The sequence below is a fragment of the Salvia hispanica genome, chromosome 2 (genome assembly GCF_029641045.1).
Source record: "Salvia hispanica isolate PSC_SH4W2 chromosome 2, Shi_PSC_v1, whole genome shotgun sequence".
NCBI classification, from domain to species: domain Eukaryota; kingdom Viridiplantae; phylum Streptophyta; class Magnoliopsida; order Lamiales; family Lamiaceae; genus Salvia; species Salvia hispanica.
In genome coordinates, this window is record NC_142693.1 from 42,804,634 (window position 1) to 42,819,881 (window position 15,248).

At 35.6% G+C, this 15,248-nt stretch overlaps 2 protein-coding genes across 2 annotated transcripts; one reads left to right on the forward strand and one right to left on the reverse strand.

Moving 5' to 3' along the window:
* Nucleotides 1–3,247: 3,247 nt before the first annotated feature.
* LOC125205744 (putative N-acetyltransferase HLS1) lies at nt 3,248–5,606 on the forward strand. The gene is made up of 3 exons (XM_048104877.2): nt 3,248–3,418; nt 3,505–3,686; nt 4,805–5,606. Exons 1-3 carry the CDS (start codon nt 3,248–3,250, stop codon nt 5,604–5,606), a joined length of 1,155 nt encoding a protein of 384 aa, XP_047960834.2.
* Nucleotides 5,607–6,967: 1,361 nt separating this feature from the next.
* On the reverse strand, nt 6,968–13,471 carry LOC125201358 (casein kinase II subunit alpha-2-like). The gene is made up of 10 exons (XM_048099434.2): nt 13,179–13,471; nt 12,960–13,089; nt 12,261–12,455; nt 11,384–11,541; nt 9,318–9,408; nt 8,346–8,411; nt 7,916–7,998; nt 7,748–7,811; nt 7,578–7,646; nt 6,968–7,382 (listed from the first exon to the last, which is right to left on the reverse strand). Exons 1-10 carry the CDS (start codon nt 13,406–13,408, stop codon nt 7,323–7,325), a joined length of 1,146 nt encoding a protein of 381 aa, XP_047955391.1. The 5' UTR covers nt 13,409–13,471; the 3' UTR covers nt 6,968–7,322.
* Between the last annotated feature and the right edge of the window lie 1,777 nt (nt 13,472–15,248).

The following is a 15,248-nucleotide window of genomic DNA, read 5'->3' on the forward strand; positions in this document are numbered from 1 at the left end:
TTTCATATGTCCCACAAAATTTGTCATATTTCACTTTTTTACCATTTTTAGTAGTGGATCACATATTCCACTAACTTATTTTCATTCACATTTTATTATAAAATTAATATTTTAAAAGTAGGACCTACATCCTACTAGTTTTTCAACTCATTTTTTATTATATTTTTTAAAACTCGTATCCGGTTACAATATTTTAAGGGACGGAGGGAGTACATTTAACAACGATGTAATCAAATTTAACTATAAATATTGTACAAATTCAACTATGATCTGAACTGTTATAAAATGTCAACAGATGGTAAAATAATTGCAATAAAAAATGTCAATAAAATGTCAATGGTTGATGTTGTGTTGACATTGTGTTAATACTGTATTGACATGTTTTGTTACTGTTATTTTGCCATCTATTGATATTTTTAACGGTCCAAATTATAGTTTGGAATTTGTACAATATATAAAATTTGCATTTTATCACTACCTTGACGAAAAAGTATTTATCACCCAAATAAAATGATTACAATCCAAATCAGATCATAAATAATGATGAGTATGGAGCCAAACTATGGTGGGCTTCCCGTATGTACTCCATATTTTAGGCACAATTTATATCATATTGTTACTAGGATCGGACTCCCTTTTTTATGCTCGATTTATATATTATATTCCCTCAATGCAATCTGAAATTATAAAGTGAGATTTTTGGTTTGACATTACCTTCTTAGGAAAACGATCAATACAAAAATTAATCCCGATACAAAATCCAGACCAAATTATGACCATGAGATTTGACAATCTAATGGTCAATAATTAAAAAAAAACGCGGAGGGTCATTATCAAGCAGTTTTATGTCATATTATAAACTTTGGGGTTGAGGTCATGTTAAGATCCTTTTATGTTATCCTTATAATAATGACGTAAAAATAAGCTTACGATAACCTAATATAACCTACATATGCTTGATTCTGTATTTTTGTATTAAAAATAGGTTTGCATAGATCTAAACCCTACCTTCATATAGATATAATCATCGTATCAAACTTGGTATACAGTTCTTTTATTTATGTAAGTTGTATATGAAATTATATACTAAAATCGTTGGTTTAATTCATAATTTGTGATACAAATTCACTAACAAAAGAAAAAGTTTAACTACCGCCGGAATCACCGACGTTGGTCAATCCCTCGGACCTCGGTAATTAGTACTGCACTATTACAGATGAATTTCAGTAGATAACATAAAAATAACTTGCGATTATTCTTAGAGGAGAAATTCTTATTAAGGCCAGAAAAAGCTCCTTTGTCTTGGCATCGAATAGCTAATGTGGGATTCTTTCTCTTGTTCATTTTTAAAGAGGAAAAATGATGGTTTCCCATCTATCTCGTGGTGACTCGAACCCCTAATCTATTAAGTAGAGGGGAAGCTAGCGTTTACCAACTGTAACATAAAAAATATCTTGCTTCATCGTTGAATAGCTAATCTGGATTGCTCTCATCTCATATGCTTCTCAAAACTATAAATACATAATTTCTCGTTGTAATCTTTTACGGCGGCTAGTTGGGCATGGGGAAGCGAACGAACCATGAGGTTGAGATTATAGGGGAGACCATGCTGTTGGGAATGGTACTCCGGCCGACCTTGGTGATGCTCAGCGTGAGGATTTCGCATGCCAGGGGGATTTGGTTATTCGAAGGTTGTGATAAGGGTAAGGGTCTGTGTTTGTAGCTAATGCGCGGTGGGCTGACAGGCCGCGTGTGCATGCTAATCGTAGGGTTAGTATGGCTGCTGCCAATCCAGGTGGTTGGACGTTTGATTGGGATGAACTGACATAGCTGATAGCCGAAGAGAACTGTCTATTGATGCATGTATGACTTCGGGCCAACATACAGTGGTCTTGGTTGCTGAAAGTCAAGCTGTCCGGACTGATAACCGGTGTGGTGAGGCCGAGTAGTCCATACGGATCTGGACCAGGGTTTGTTTTGTGACAGAAAAGAGCAATTGTGTAATTGAGACAAAAAGAAACGTAAAGAGACACAAAATTTACGTGGTTCAGCAACGTTGTGTTGGCTACGTCCACGGGCGGAAAAGGAGAATAGACGTTATTCAGATTATTTTCAGATTAAAGAGTTTTGTGCCCTACTCCTATATAAATAGGCACACAAACGACGGGCTAGGTCCAATACAAAATTAAGGCCTAAAACAGAAACATTTCATAGCGTCGGCCCCTCGTTCAGCTAGCAGCAAACCATACAGATTCAAGCATACTAATAGTTTGTAAGTTGAAATTCTTGAACTGATTGAGTGATGTCCGGCCAAATGGTCCGAAAGACGGTGCGGCTCCGTCAAACATTGCATAATGCTTATGGCCTATGGAACTGTTTGTTGCGGTGAATGGAAGACCAAAACTCGACGAGTTGTAATTGGGTATACCATACAGAGGGTCAGGCTCGAGTTGGGGCTTTGCTGGTGGTCGAAGGCTGGCAATGTGGCGGTCAGTGATATCCCAACAAGTCAGCGGATGGACCTAGGGTTGCTGCATGTGCTGCCACTCCACGTAATTGGTTGTTTGGGTGGGCGACTGCTGCCACTCAGTAGCAGTGCAAGGTGGAAGCTAATCTGTCTGCCAGAGATGATGTCCGGTGTAGGTGTATGACATGTTGACGACGATTCGGAGGAAGAGATCACAATGAAAGCACCAATTGATAATGGTATTTCCCTTACCATCGACAACCTTGGAAACTAGGATTTAAAGCAAGAAAGCGTAAAAGATAAAAAGATAGGCTAAATTACGTTATTCATTGATTAGGAAATACTCCACACATGTTTATAATATGTGTGGGTACAAAAAAAAATATCCAAAATATCCTAACTAAGTCAAATCTAATCTTAACAAACTAAGTAAATAAATCTCAAAGATACTAACTACTAAGTATTTAAATTAAAAAATATCTGCTTTTTATATGTTTCATCTATAAACTTTAGAAATATAGTCATATTCCACTCCAAGTTAATATCATCAAATGGTGCATGCAAATAGAATAATTGCATAGCCACTAGTTTTTATCTATTTTTGTTTCTTGATTGCTTTTCTAACTAAGATTGAGGTTCCTCTATAAATAGGATAATTGTTCACCACTACTACATAATCCTTCACTAATCATCCTCTTAAATCACCTACTTGTTCTCTCTACTCCATTTTAACTTTTTTCCCAATTCCACTTGAATTTATATAGATAGAGAGTCAGAGAGATGTATGCCGCGATGGTGGTGCGAGAATACGACGCAAAAAGAGATTGCAGAGCAGTGGAAGAAGTCGAGAAAAGGTGCGATGTGAGAGCCACCGGAAAACTCTCTCTCCACACAGACCTTTTAGGCGACCCCGTTTGTCGGGTCCGCCACTCCCCGACTTCTCTCATGCTCGTACTTCTCTTCTTGTTCACAAATCGAAGACTAATTTTAGTATTAGTATTTGATACTCCTACTTATTAGTAATTTATTGCATTCAGGTGGCTGAGCTGGTTAAGGATAAGTATGAAAGAGAGATAATTGGGATGGTCAGAGGTTGCATCAAAACCGTCAACTGCGGAAGCAATGTCTCTAGAAATGGGAAAAACTGTCCCAATCTCCCTCTCCCTCACTACACTAAACTTGCCTACATTTTAGGCCTCCGTGTTTCTCCTTCTCATCGGTATAACTTATTACCATTCCTTTATTTCCTTATCTAGGATACTCATTTTGTTTTGTAGGCACCCTTTTTAGGTAATTATTGTTTACATCTTTGCTTGTATAAATGGATTGGATCCTCTGCTAGTCTGCTGTGCTAAAAGTCGCACCAGACTATGTTGTTCCACACATCACAATAATTCATAAATAATACTACCTCTGTCCCTGAAAATTTGATACATATTACCATTTCGGTCCGTCCCTGAAAATTTGATACACTTCACTTTTACCATTTTTGGTAGTGGACCTCATATTCCACTAACTCATTCCTACTCACATTTTATTATAAAACTAATACTTTAAAAGTAGGACCCACATCCCACCAACTTTTTCAACTCATTTTCCATTACATTTCTTAAAACCCGTGTCGGGTCAAAGTGTAGCAAATTTTGAGGGACGGAGGTAGTAGTACTTTATTTGTCTTATTTGAAGATAACTCATTTTCCTTTTTAGTTTGTCCCAGACATGACTCATTACTAAAAATGAAAACCTCTTTTATCTCTATTTTATTCCCTTTGCGTTATTTTATTTTCTCCACTTAACATAGAAAATAAAAGTGCATAAAATCTCTCGTTCTGCTCAAGAATGAGATAGAGTAATACTACCTCTATCCCTGAAAATTTGATACAGTTTACTATTTCGGTCTGTCCCTGAAAATTTGATACACTTCACTTTTACCATTTTTAGTAGTGGACCCCATATCCCACTAACTCATTCCTACTCACATTTTATTATAAAACTAGTACTTTAAAAGTAGGACCCACATCCCACCAACTTTTTCAACTCACTTTCCATTACATTTCTTAAAATCCGTGTCGGATCAAAGTGTAGCAAATTTTGGGGGACGGAAGTAGTACTTATTAAGATATTAATTTCTTTTTATTTAAATAATGTGATGTATGGAACAGTAGCACAATAAGGCATCCAAATCCTGGATAAACATATGTAGGGACTATTTTTTTTGTCTTGTCATGTTATCAAAGATATTCATTTTGTTTTGTAGGCACCCTTTTTAGGTAACTATTGTTTACATCTATGCTTGTAATAAACACATGTGGGGACTGTGTTTTTATCACATTATAGGAGGATGGGTGTTGGGCTCAAATTAGTGCAAGAAATGGAAGGATGGTTCATAGAAAACGGCGCCGAATACTCGTACATGGCGACCGTAAACGACAACGTTCCATCCCTCAATCTCTTCACCGGCAAATGCGGCTACACCAAATTCCGCACCCCTTCGATCCTCGTCCAGCCCGTGTACGCCCACCGAGTCCGCGTCACAAACAAAGCCACCATCACCAAGCTCAGCCCCACCGCCGCCGAGGCGCTCTACCGCCGCCGCTTCTCCGCCACAGAGTTCTTCCCCCGCGACATCGACGCCATCCTCAGCAACAGGCTCTGCCTCGGCACGTTCCTCGCACGTGCCGGGGCGTCGTCGTGGGGCGTGGTGAGCGTGTGGAACTGCAAGGAGGTGTTCACGCTGGAGGTGCGGGGCGCGTCGCGCGTGAGGAGGGCGCTGGCGGGGGCGACGCGGGCGGTGGACAGGGCGATGCCGTGGCTGAGGCTGCCGTCGGTGCCGGAGGTGTTCAGGCCGTTCGGGCTGCATTTCCTGTTCGGGCTGGGAGGGGAAGGCCCGGAGGCGGTGAGGTGCGTGAGGGCGCTGTGCGGGATGGCGCATAACATGGCGAGGGAGTGCGGGTGCGGAGTGGTGGCGACGGAGGTGGCGAGCGAGGAGCCGCTCAGGTTAGGGATCCCGCACTGGGAGAGTCTATCGTGCGCCCAGGATTTATGGTGCATTAAAAGTCTAGATCATGATCACAATCTGCCTGACTGGACTAAGTCACCTCCTGGGATGTCTATTTTTGTCGATCCCAGGGACTTCTAATTCAACCATCTATAAATGGAAGTTTTGTTCTTAATATTTAGACAATTTTCATTTGGATCGTAAAATTATTGACACAACAGTGCAGTCAATTATAGACACTACAAGAAATATAAATTTCGGAAAAAAGAAGAGATAGGTGAAAGTGAAGATCATATGATATGAACAATAAACACTAACGTATACACACACCTTGATATGCCTGATCCAAATATTTTAACATGGACCACTCCATCTTTCTTTCACCACCAGCTTTTATAGTCTTCCTCTTTTTTAGTTCCACATATATTTTAGTATTCCTCTTCAAAAATTGTCTCAAAACTTTAACTATCTTGATTAAAATATCTTTCACACAACATATGTATCAAATTGAATGTAATTTTCTAAAGATTCTGAGGATGACAAATTTTGATAATATTTTCAAAAACTTTTATATATTTTGATAAACAGTTTAATATCAACATTTTTATCATAATATACCTATAAATACATGTACAATGTTAACATTAAATTATGTAGGCATAATCATGTAATCGTGTTGATACTACATCTGTCCTTTAAACATAGAAACTTTTAAAATTGTACACATGATTGAATTATAATTATCTAAGACAGGTCTCATCTCTTAGAGAAAAAAATGTCTTAAAATTAAAGATTTCTAATTTTAAAGAGACATGACCAAAATAGATACTCCTTCCGCCCCAGAATAGATGTCACACTTTCCTTTTTAGTTTGTCCCACAAAAGATGACACATTTCCTTTTTTGGAAAAAACTCTCTCATACGTTAATATAAATATACTATTTTCTCTTTCCACCTAACACACATCTCATAAAATCCCGTGCCATTTTTCAATTGTGTCATTTATTATAGGACGGAGAAAGTATAATTTATATTTTTAAAGAATTCATTTAGTACAATTGTTTTTAAAGAATTCATTTAGTACAATTGTTTGTTCAAATGAAAATCATAACTTTTGTTATTTTAGTTTGTTTTTCACACCAAAGAAAAGATTACTGAACTTGTTCTCGTTGTTAGAGTTTTGAGGATGCCAATGAAGAACGTGTCTGTAGGGTTGATGACAGTAACATGGATCGGTTGGTCGATATATACTGGAGAGATTGGTATTTGCTTCGACACTAAAGATGGTGCCACTGAAGTTTTCTAAAGTACTCAAAATGTATTTCGATATAAGAATAAGCAAAAGCCACATCTGTTGAATAGTTTATATGATCTTTCATTATAGCTCTAAAGGAAAAAGAACACTCAGAGAATTCTGGGTGAAGTGGAAAAGAGTCTCCAAAGGAGAAGTCGAATTGCACGGAAAAACAATACTTGAATGAAAGGCAACGGACGTATATAGGATTGACAGAAGAAGAAAACAACATTGAACATATCAAAATTTAGCAGATCTCAATCGACAAAACAGTTACACAACAATGAATCTAGGCCCTTATAAAGGCCAAACACGATATATCTGCTTCGGTTTCAATTAAAGGATAATTTAATTGAAGAAATCAATCATGAAAATCTATCACATAAACCACACAGCGCTGACTCAAATTTGTGTACAATGAAGTACAACAAACTTGTGAATGAATCAAATGGTAACCACAGCAGAGCTACTCAACTTGAATGATCAGTACAAGTTTACAAGAACAACAAGAATAACTAGGCACCTCGAGTTTGACTCAGTGACCCCTCCTTCCTCCTTCAAATCCTATTGGCCACGACTTCTGCGGCCTTCTGCATTCCTTATCGGATAAAAGTAAGGATGGGCCTGCACAAGATTACAACCATCAGTCAGAAGCAAAGATATGCTTTAGCAACAACTGGATGCAATTTTGAGCATTAAATAGGGTTTAGAGAGAATGGAGGAGTATAAATTGGATAAGATGTTTCCATATCTCAAATTCCATCATAAGAGAAAAAAATTCCAGTTGGAAACAGTCAGGTGAGTGAAGAAAGAATGTACCATTGCTTCCTTTGCAGTTGGCCTTTCTTGATGATCATATCGCAACAACTTGTCAACAAAATCAATTGCCTTCAGATGATAAAAGAATATTTACGGTCAAATATTATAGTATAAAAAACTTAACTACATGGTAAATAGGTTCTCGGTATCCATATGGATGAAATGCTTACATCAGGAACAGCCAAATGTTGATTATCAGCATTGATGAATTTTGTCCACGGCTTTCTACTATGCCTAGATTGACACACCAGGAAATCAGTATTATCTTCTAGACTTCTACTCAGACAATATAAATAAATACAAACGGAAGACCAATTGCAAAGTCTCATATATTTCACCTTCCAACAAGAGCTGCGAGATTTTGGTCTAATTCCAAGCGGTACTTGTTCAAATAGGCATTCAACTCATCCGTACCCAATACCTGTCATTTTATCAAGATTTGAAACCTTACTAGGTAATACCAATATTCTAAACTACTAGCATGAAATCAGTAATGAATCTGCTTGCATGTTAATCATCCACTTCCCAATGTAGTTGCCAAAGCATATGTATTGTGATATCATCATAAACTTATGATCTAACTATATAGTATATACAAAGAAAGGATGCAATTAAACTCAAAGGTAATGACCATCTTATTTAACTGAAGGTGAGATTTAAACACTAGAACATGGGATGCATTCCAATCTCAGCCATGTAAACAAATATCTGGAAAAAAACGAGTACAAGTAAAAAATAAATTCACTAGAGAGTTATCTTTCGACATACCTTTGCAATCTTGACCAGTTGATCATAATTATCGTGCCCATAGAAGAAAGGCTCCTTACGGAATATCTATACAGCACAAGCTCCACATAAGCATAATTACAATTACAGAAGGAAAATTCACATTTAATTTAAGTATGACCATTTAAAATCTCAACTACCATCCACACATCACAAGAAATCAGATAAAAGTCTCTCGTGAGGCTTCAGGAAGAATAGCTAACATAGAGATTCAGATACTTGGTATATGTGAGCAGTCTATTTTAAATTAGGGCTGGCAATTTTTGGCACAACACGATAACACGGACGACCCGCGCAAAATTAATGGGTATGCGTCAAAGCTTATTGGGTTCGTGTCCTTATTGTGTCGACACGAAAATTTCGTGTCGTGTTCGTATTACACGTTAAGAAATAATATTAATATATTAAAATATTATTATTTTTCTATTTATTTTAAAATTTAAATTAGGTTTAGTTTAATGGAGCACTTACTATTAGCGTGAAAATAGATTTTTCATTTTTCATTCTAAATCACTTTCCAGTTTAGGGTTTAGTAGCGCCGCAACCGCTCTTGTCTCTCTCCGTCTCTAAATTATAGTGTATTGTGTCGTGTCGTGTCATATATGTGTTGTTATCGTGTCGTGTTGACCCAAAGTGGTTCGTGTCGTGTTCGTGTCTGAGGGTAGCGGTCGTGTTCGTGTTCGTGTTTGGAGTTTCCTTAACGGGCCGTGTTCGTGTTTGTTGTTATCGTGTCGACACGATAACGACACAACACGCACGATTTGTCACCCATATTTTAAATTCTGATTCTTCCATATTTAGAACATATAGAAAGGATGGCATTGAATAGAATCTCATGAATTCATATGATCAAGCCCATTAACGTACCCCCTAAATATGGTGTAGCACATATGTAGCGTAGAAGAACAGAAGTTTAACACCTACAACAGAGACAGATAAAAGAAATAAGCATACCATTCCAGCAAACATACAGCCCAAGCTCCATAAGTCCAAGGAGTAATCATAATCTTGCAAATCAACCAGAAGTTCAGGGCCTTTAAAATATCTGTGCATATGGCAAAAAAACATGAAAATGTATACATTTAGAAGACAGCTAGAAGCAACGTGATCAAACAAATCCCATACTCATAACCATGAAACTGAAACCATCTTTCAACTAATAAATATGGTAACAGAACAGAGATCTAGGAGAAGAGTCTGAGTTAAGAGGCTGCTACCTAGATTTTTAAATACACAATAAGCTGACCGAAGTGAAACATGTGGATACAAAAATATTTCAACGATTTAACTACATAAAATGCTTAGCAATTCTCATGCCAACTGTTCCCTTCAATCAGTGTAATTTTCATGAGATTAGAACTTAACACAAATATTTGCATATATCTATTTAGTACATGTGACTGTCAAAATCATCCATCAAATCTGATCCTAGCACAATAATCAGATGATTTGCATCAATCTTAAGATCCCAAATTTCTCATGTTGAATATGATATATTTTGTTTGGACATAATGGTAATGACATGGAAAAGAGATACTGCCATTATCAAGAAGTAAATCATATTCTGATACCCAAGGTTTACCAATAGTTTCAACTTCAGTTGGCTTATAAATTTGCAAGAGAACCAAGTTCTATGGTTAATACAAAATTGAAACAAGTCGCAAATGTTCAAACTATGCCCTTATTTCCCAACTGTCAGATTATACATATTAGAAGAATTCTAGCTAATTATTAATAGGTCATAAATTCATGATTCATCCACTACCTCTTATGAGATAACAATAAACAAAGTAAATTACCATTAGGACATGAATCAAGTGGATATAAACAGTGCCCTATAATTGACCATATGCACTGCAGTTGACAGAAATAATGTAATGATAAACTTGTACTTGGCAATTAATTTCCTATAAAGAAGATAGAGAACTAATAGGGAAAATTCAATAAAATCAAAGCATGTAATTTTCTATAGTGAAATTTATACTCCCTCCGACCACAAAAAACAGTCCCATTTGTGGACGGCACAGGTTTTAATGAGAAATTTGGTATAAGAGAGGAGAAAAAGTAGGTAAAGTAAGAGAGAGATGAAGAAAAAGTAGGAAAAGTACGAGAGAGAGTAGAAAAAGTGGGTAAAGTATGAGAGAGAGACTTTCCATTTATAGAAACGGGACTATTTTTTGTGGACATCCCAAAATGGCAAAATGAGACTATTTTTCGTGGAAGGAGGGAGTAGATGCCACCTTCTTTAATCATATTCCCTTGAAATCAAGTTCAAGAGACACCAATCACACCACTATTTACTAGCCACCTAGATGCATCTAAAGTTCATGTTCTTTTAGGTTTTGACTGAAAATATATTATACTCACTATTCCAAATAAGTACTATTAAATTATTATATTTTCATAATAATGAGGTTTATTAATCAAAATTGCGATGATGAAAAAAGATGCATCACAAAACTAAGAATTGAGAATATATGTCCAACTTAAAATATTCCACTTTAAAACTAATTAATTTGTTCACTTCAGCTAAACCAAACAATCTTCATTATTTCTCTCAAAACTGAATTTACAGATTCAAAATTTAATTCTCACTGAGTAACCTATCATTATCAGAATTATAACTCCTTATCTAGGTCAAGACTAACGTTCTATTCTAAGTGGAAATCTTAATACAATCAGAGCAATGGCATTGTATATAAACCTGATTCATCATAAATAAAAATAGCAGAACTGAATATCAGAAGAATTTTCTCTTCCTTTGACTTGGTAACAATCCTATATGAGTCTCATTTCCTTTGTTAGCACTTAGCAGTTAGTGGTCTATAAACTATACTTCATGATTCTCTTCCACTAACTAAACCAGAGCATATCAGAAAAAGAAAGTACAAATGAGAAAATATTTCAACAAAGCAATACATATTCAAAACGGAAGTACAGTTTTTGAATAGAATACGTCGAGCAAAATAAGACAAGATAATTAGTAAAAGTAAAACCAGAGGTGAAGAATGATCGCAAACCTAGAAGCAACACGAACATTATACTCTTTCCCTGGATGGTAGAATTCAGCAAGTCCCCAGTCAATTAGGCGGAGTTTACGCTGCTCGTGATCTATCATGACATTGTGGGGCTTCACATCCCGATGCATGATGCCTTGAGAATGGCAATAATCTAAAGCCTGTATTATCAGTTAAAAAAAGCTTCAGCCTCTCCATCAGGATACATCATTTCTATCACAGCTAGAAGAACTCAGGAGAAGAGAAGTTGAGTGCGGGTAACTAATTCGTTAAAATTAGGCATGTGCTCATTTTGATACTCCTATTAAACAAGAAACTAGCCTGCTTCAACTAAATTAGTAAGATTATTCAGTTCAAGTCCAAGAAGTCATAGTCCCATCCCATGAATGCCAGAGTCTAAATCTGGAATAACACTAATAAAAAAATCTAAACATCATTGCTGTCGGTGCTTCAACCACATAATCGAGAGCAGAATCTATGGAAATTCCTATTTCCTTTGTTGCTTGTCATATTTCCTTCCCACTGCAGAAAAAAGAACTGGGTCCTTGAACCTACTCTTCATACTCTAGTAAATGCATGCCACAAATGAAAACAAACCATACCAGCTATAGTTAAAATTATGTTATATTCTCCAAGTTCAGGTTGCAATCAGGGGCCATAAAATGATACATCCACAAAAAAATGCCAAACTGAAATGACCGGATCCATTTAGTTTCATTGTTCTTCAACTTCAACTGGTCATACAAAATGTTCACGTAAAATCAAGTTGGCATGAAAAATGAATAAATGATAGAATAGCACATGTCAAGCAGATAAAGAAGAACCAGGAATTTGAAAGATATAGAAGAAAAAGTAAGTGCAGATGAAAGAAGAGACTTACCTTTAAAAGCTCATATATGTAATATCTAATATCAAAATCTGATAGAGTGGGATACAGCACTTTAAAGTCTGTATTGTTCACATGTTCAAATATAAGACTTGGGGTCTTTGATTGCTGATCCCTTACAATATCAAGCAATTTTACAATATTTGGCCCTCCACAGAGATTCTGCAAAATCTTAATCTCTCTCTTGATCTGCAGAAATGGATACGATCATTCATATAAAACTTAAAACAGTTCCAAGTAAATAACAACACAGAAAAGTATATTAAACAAACTCTTAATTCAAACTTGAAATAGGTATTAAAGCAACATGACTTCTCTACTATTTTTTTTTTTTCTACATTCATATTTTCTCTTCTTAGTTCTTGTGAATTCTCTCCGCTTCTAGCATTTATCTTTATCATTCCTCATTTTAGCTTTTCCTTATTCTTTACTTTCAAAATTCCCTCCTACTCAAACCCCAATTAAAATCAAAACCAAAAACCAAAATTAAGTCATCTCATCTATTGCCAAAAATGTATGAAACAAGTCACTAGACCGATGGTTTTGATTTCGACCAAATTTCTAGTCAATTAATCTATTATATTGAATGTTTAAGAAATATAATCATTCAATCTTCTCCCTCTTATTGTTCATAGCAAGAATAGAGCATTTGACAGGAAAGAAACTATCTTGAGCAACAATTGATTTATGGACCTTCTTCTTCTTGACCGGTTTGAGGATTTTGATGATGCATTTCTCGTTATTGGTAACATGAATACCCTCAAAAACCTCGCTGTATTTCCCCCTACCAACCTTCCTCACCACCTCGTAATCATCCTGCTCCCTGTGAAAAACAAATTACATGGGAAAACAAATTAGATGGGAAAAGAAAAAAAAAATTGACTGGAGCATCCCAATGGATTGATTACCCACCCCCATTGAACAGTAAGCGCCTCGTAGTCCCAATAGTCCTTAGGGCGGATAACATTGACGTCTGAGTAGACCGGCGCCTTGGAGGGGGCTCCAGGCCGCCTAATCGCTTTCCCGATCTTCTGCGACATGGTTTGTTCGTTGTGTATGTTGAGAGCAAGCGGGGAGGGTAGACGGTGGAGGAGAGAAGAGAGATGAGAGTGGTGACGAGAGACGACGAATTGGATGGGCATCAAATGGTAAGGGTTAATATAATTTTATGCGCTTCTTTTCCATGGAAGCCCTTTTCCATTTTTCTCCTTGTAATTTTCCTTTCATTTTATTTCCAAGTTTTGCCCTGTTTAACTTTGGCGACATCGTTGTATTGGAATTCTGATGAAGTCCAAATTTACATAATTAATCGACCGACTGAAAAAACTAAGAAGGAGGAGGGGTAGTGTTATATTGTTAATTTATAATTTAATTATTAATTATAATAAATAATAGTTATTAGATATTTAAATTAAGGGTTTAAATCACCAATCCCTAAATATTAATACAATCAAAGAAAAACGTCAATAAGGCTATAAGATTATTTCCAAAAAATAATAATAGGGATATTAATGTTAATTAATTACATGTTTAGTTATAACTAACTTTTAAAAGAAATCCCAAAACTTTAAATTCATATAATATATATCAAATCAAAGATAATTTCATAAGGATTACAACGATATCCTATATGCATATGTTCCGACGTCAATATTTGAAAAAAAAATTGAATTTTTTTAATTTTTTCGTACAGCAGAAATGTAATATACTATGTAAAATATATTAATCTAATACATGTAGAATGTCAATATAAGCAATGGGTTAACATTCTTAAAGCATTGTGTTGACATTCTCAAAGCATTGTGTTGATATTTTCAAAACACTATATTGACATTTTCATCCAAAGCCCTAATTTGGAGTTTTTTTTTTATCTTTTTTTATTTTATTAATAAAAATGAAAATTACATGTGGCAAATTGTAGACCACACGTTTTCTAAAATCCTATGGCCTTAAATTAGTTGTAGTTAGCAATTAAATGATGAGTTAGCAATCGATCACTCCCCGAAAGGAGAATAAGTAGAAATGGTGTTATTTTATTTTAAGAAATATTTTATTTTTAATCGGATAATTCATAAAGAAAAATATTTTATTTTTATTGATACAAACATAATAAGTTCAAATTAAGAGCTACTCCCTCGTCCGCGAATAGGAATCCTGTTTTTCTATTTTAGTCTGTCCGCGAATAAGAGTCTCGGTTCACTTTTTCCATAAATGGTAATAGGGTCCCACCTTCCACTAACGCATTTCACTCACATTTCATTTAAAACTAATATATATAAGTGGAAACCGTATTCCACTAACTTTTTTCTACCCACTTTTCTTAACATTTCTTAAAACTCGTGCCGCGTATAAATGAAAGTCCAAATGGCGGACGGAGAAAGCATGACTTAATGGGATGAAAATTATTAAATTAATATTAATACAAATTACTCTCTCTGGCCCCCCACAGAAGTCACTTTTGAGTGATCACAAATTTTAAAAAATATAAATAATAATATATTAGAAAAATTAATAGAATATTAAGTCCATTTTTTATAGTATTAAAAAATGAATAAAGTATGAGAGAGGAGGAAAAATGGGTTGAACAATATGAATTATTTGAGAGAAATTTTTTTTGCATGCAACTATTTTTTAAAAGTATTCAAAAATAAAAAGATAAAGACTATTTGGAAGATATCACAAAAAATATTTATATTATAAATCAAATTACAATTCTAAATTCTCTCTGTTTTACTATTTGAATTCATAGCTAAAGTAAATATTTGAAAATCAAATAATTACTAAATTTGTCACTTCGGTGCCGGGATTCATCAAATCCAAATCTTTGTAAAATCTCCTGATCTCCCCTCGCACACCACCCTCTTGGGTCTCTTTGCAACCTCCTCCTCCGGCAGCGCCGCCACCGATTCTGCCCGATAAATTTTACAACCACCGTGGGTCTACACATAAAACGGCGCCTTTTAGCCGTAGAAAACGACGTCA

What these genes read in the sequence shown, in the direction of transcription:
- LOC125205744 (XM_048104877.2), top strand. Translation starts at nt 3,248, where the DNA reads ATGTATGCCGCGATGGTGGTGCGAGAATACGACGCAAAAAGAGATTGC. An exon ending in CCCCGACTTCTCTCATGCTC is followed by an intron (nt 3,419 to 3,504) that starts GTACTTCTCTTC and finishes TATTGCATTCAG; the next exon opens with GTGGCTGAGCTGGTTAAGGA. An exon ending in CGTGTTTCTCCTTCTCATCG is followed by an intron (nt 3,687 to 4,804) that starts GTATAACTTATT and finishes ATCACATTATAG; the next exon opens with GAGGATGGGTGTTGGGCTCA.
- LOC125201358 (XM_048099434.2), bottom strand. Translation starts at nt 13,408, where the DNA reads ATGCCCATCCAATTCGTCGTCTCTCGTCACCACTCTCATCTCTCTTCT. An exon ending in GCGCTTACTGTTCAATGGGG is followed by an intron (nt 13,090 to 13,178) that starts GTGGGTAATCAA and finishes TGTTTTTCACAG; the next exon opens with GGAGCAGGATGATTACGAGG. An exon ending in ACATATATGAGCTTTTAAAG is followed by an intron (nt 11,542 to 12,260) that starts GTAAGTCTCTTC and finishes CTGATAATACAG; the next exon opens with GCTTTAGATTATTGCCATTC.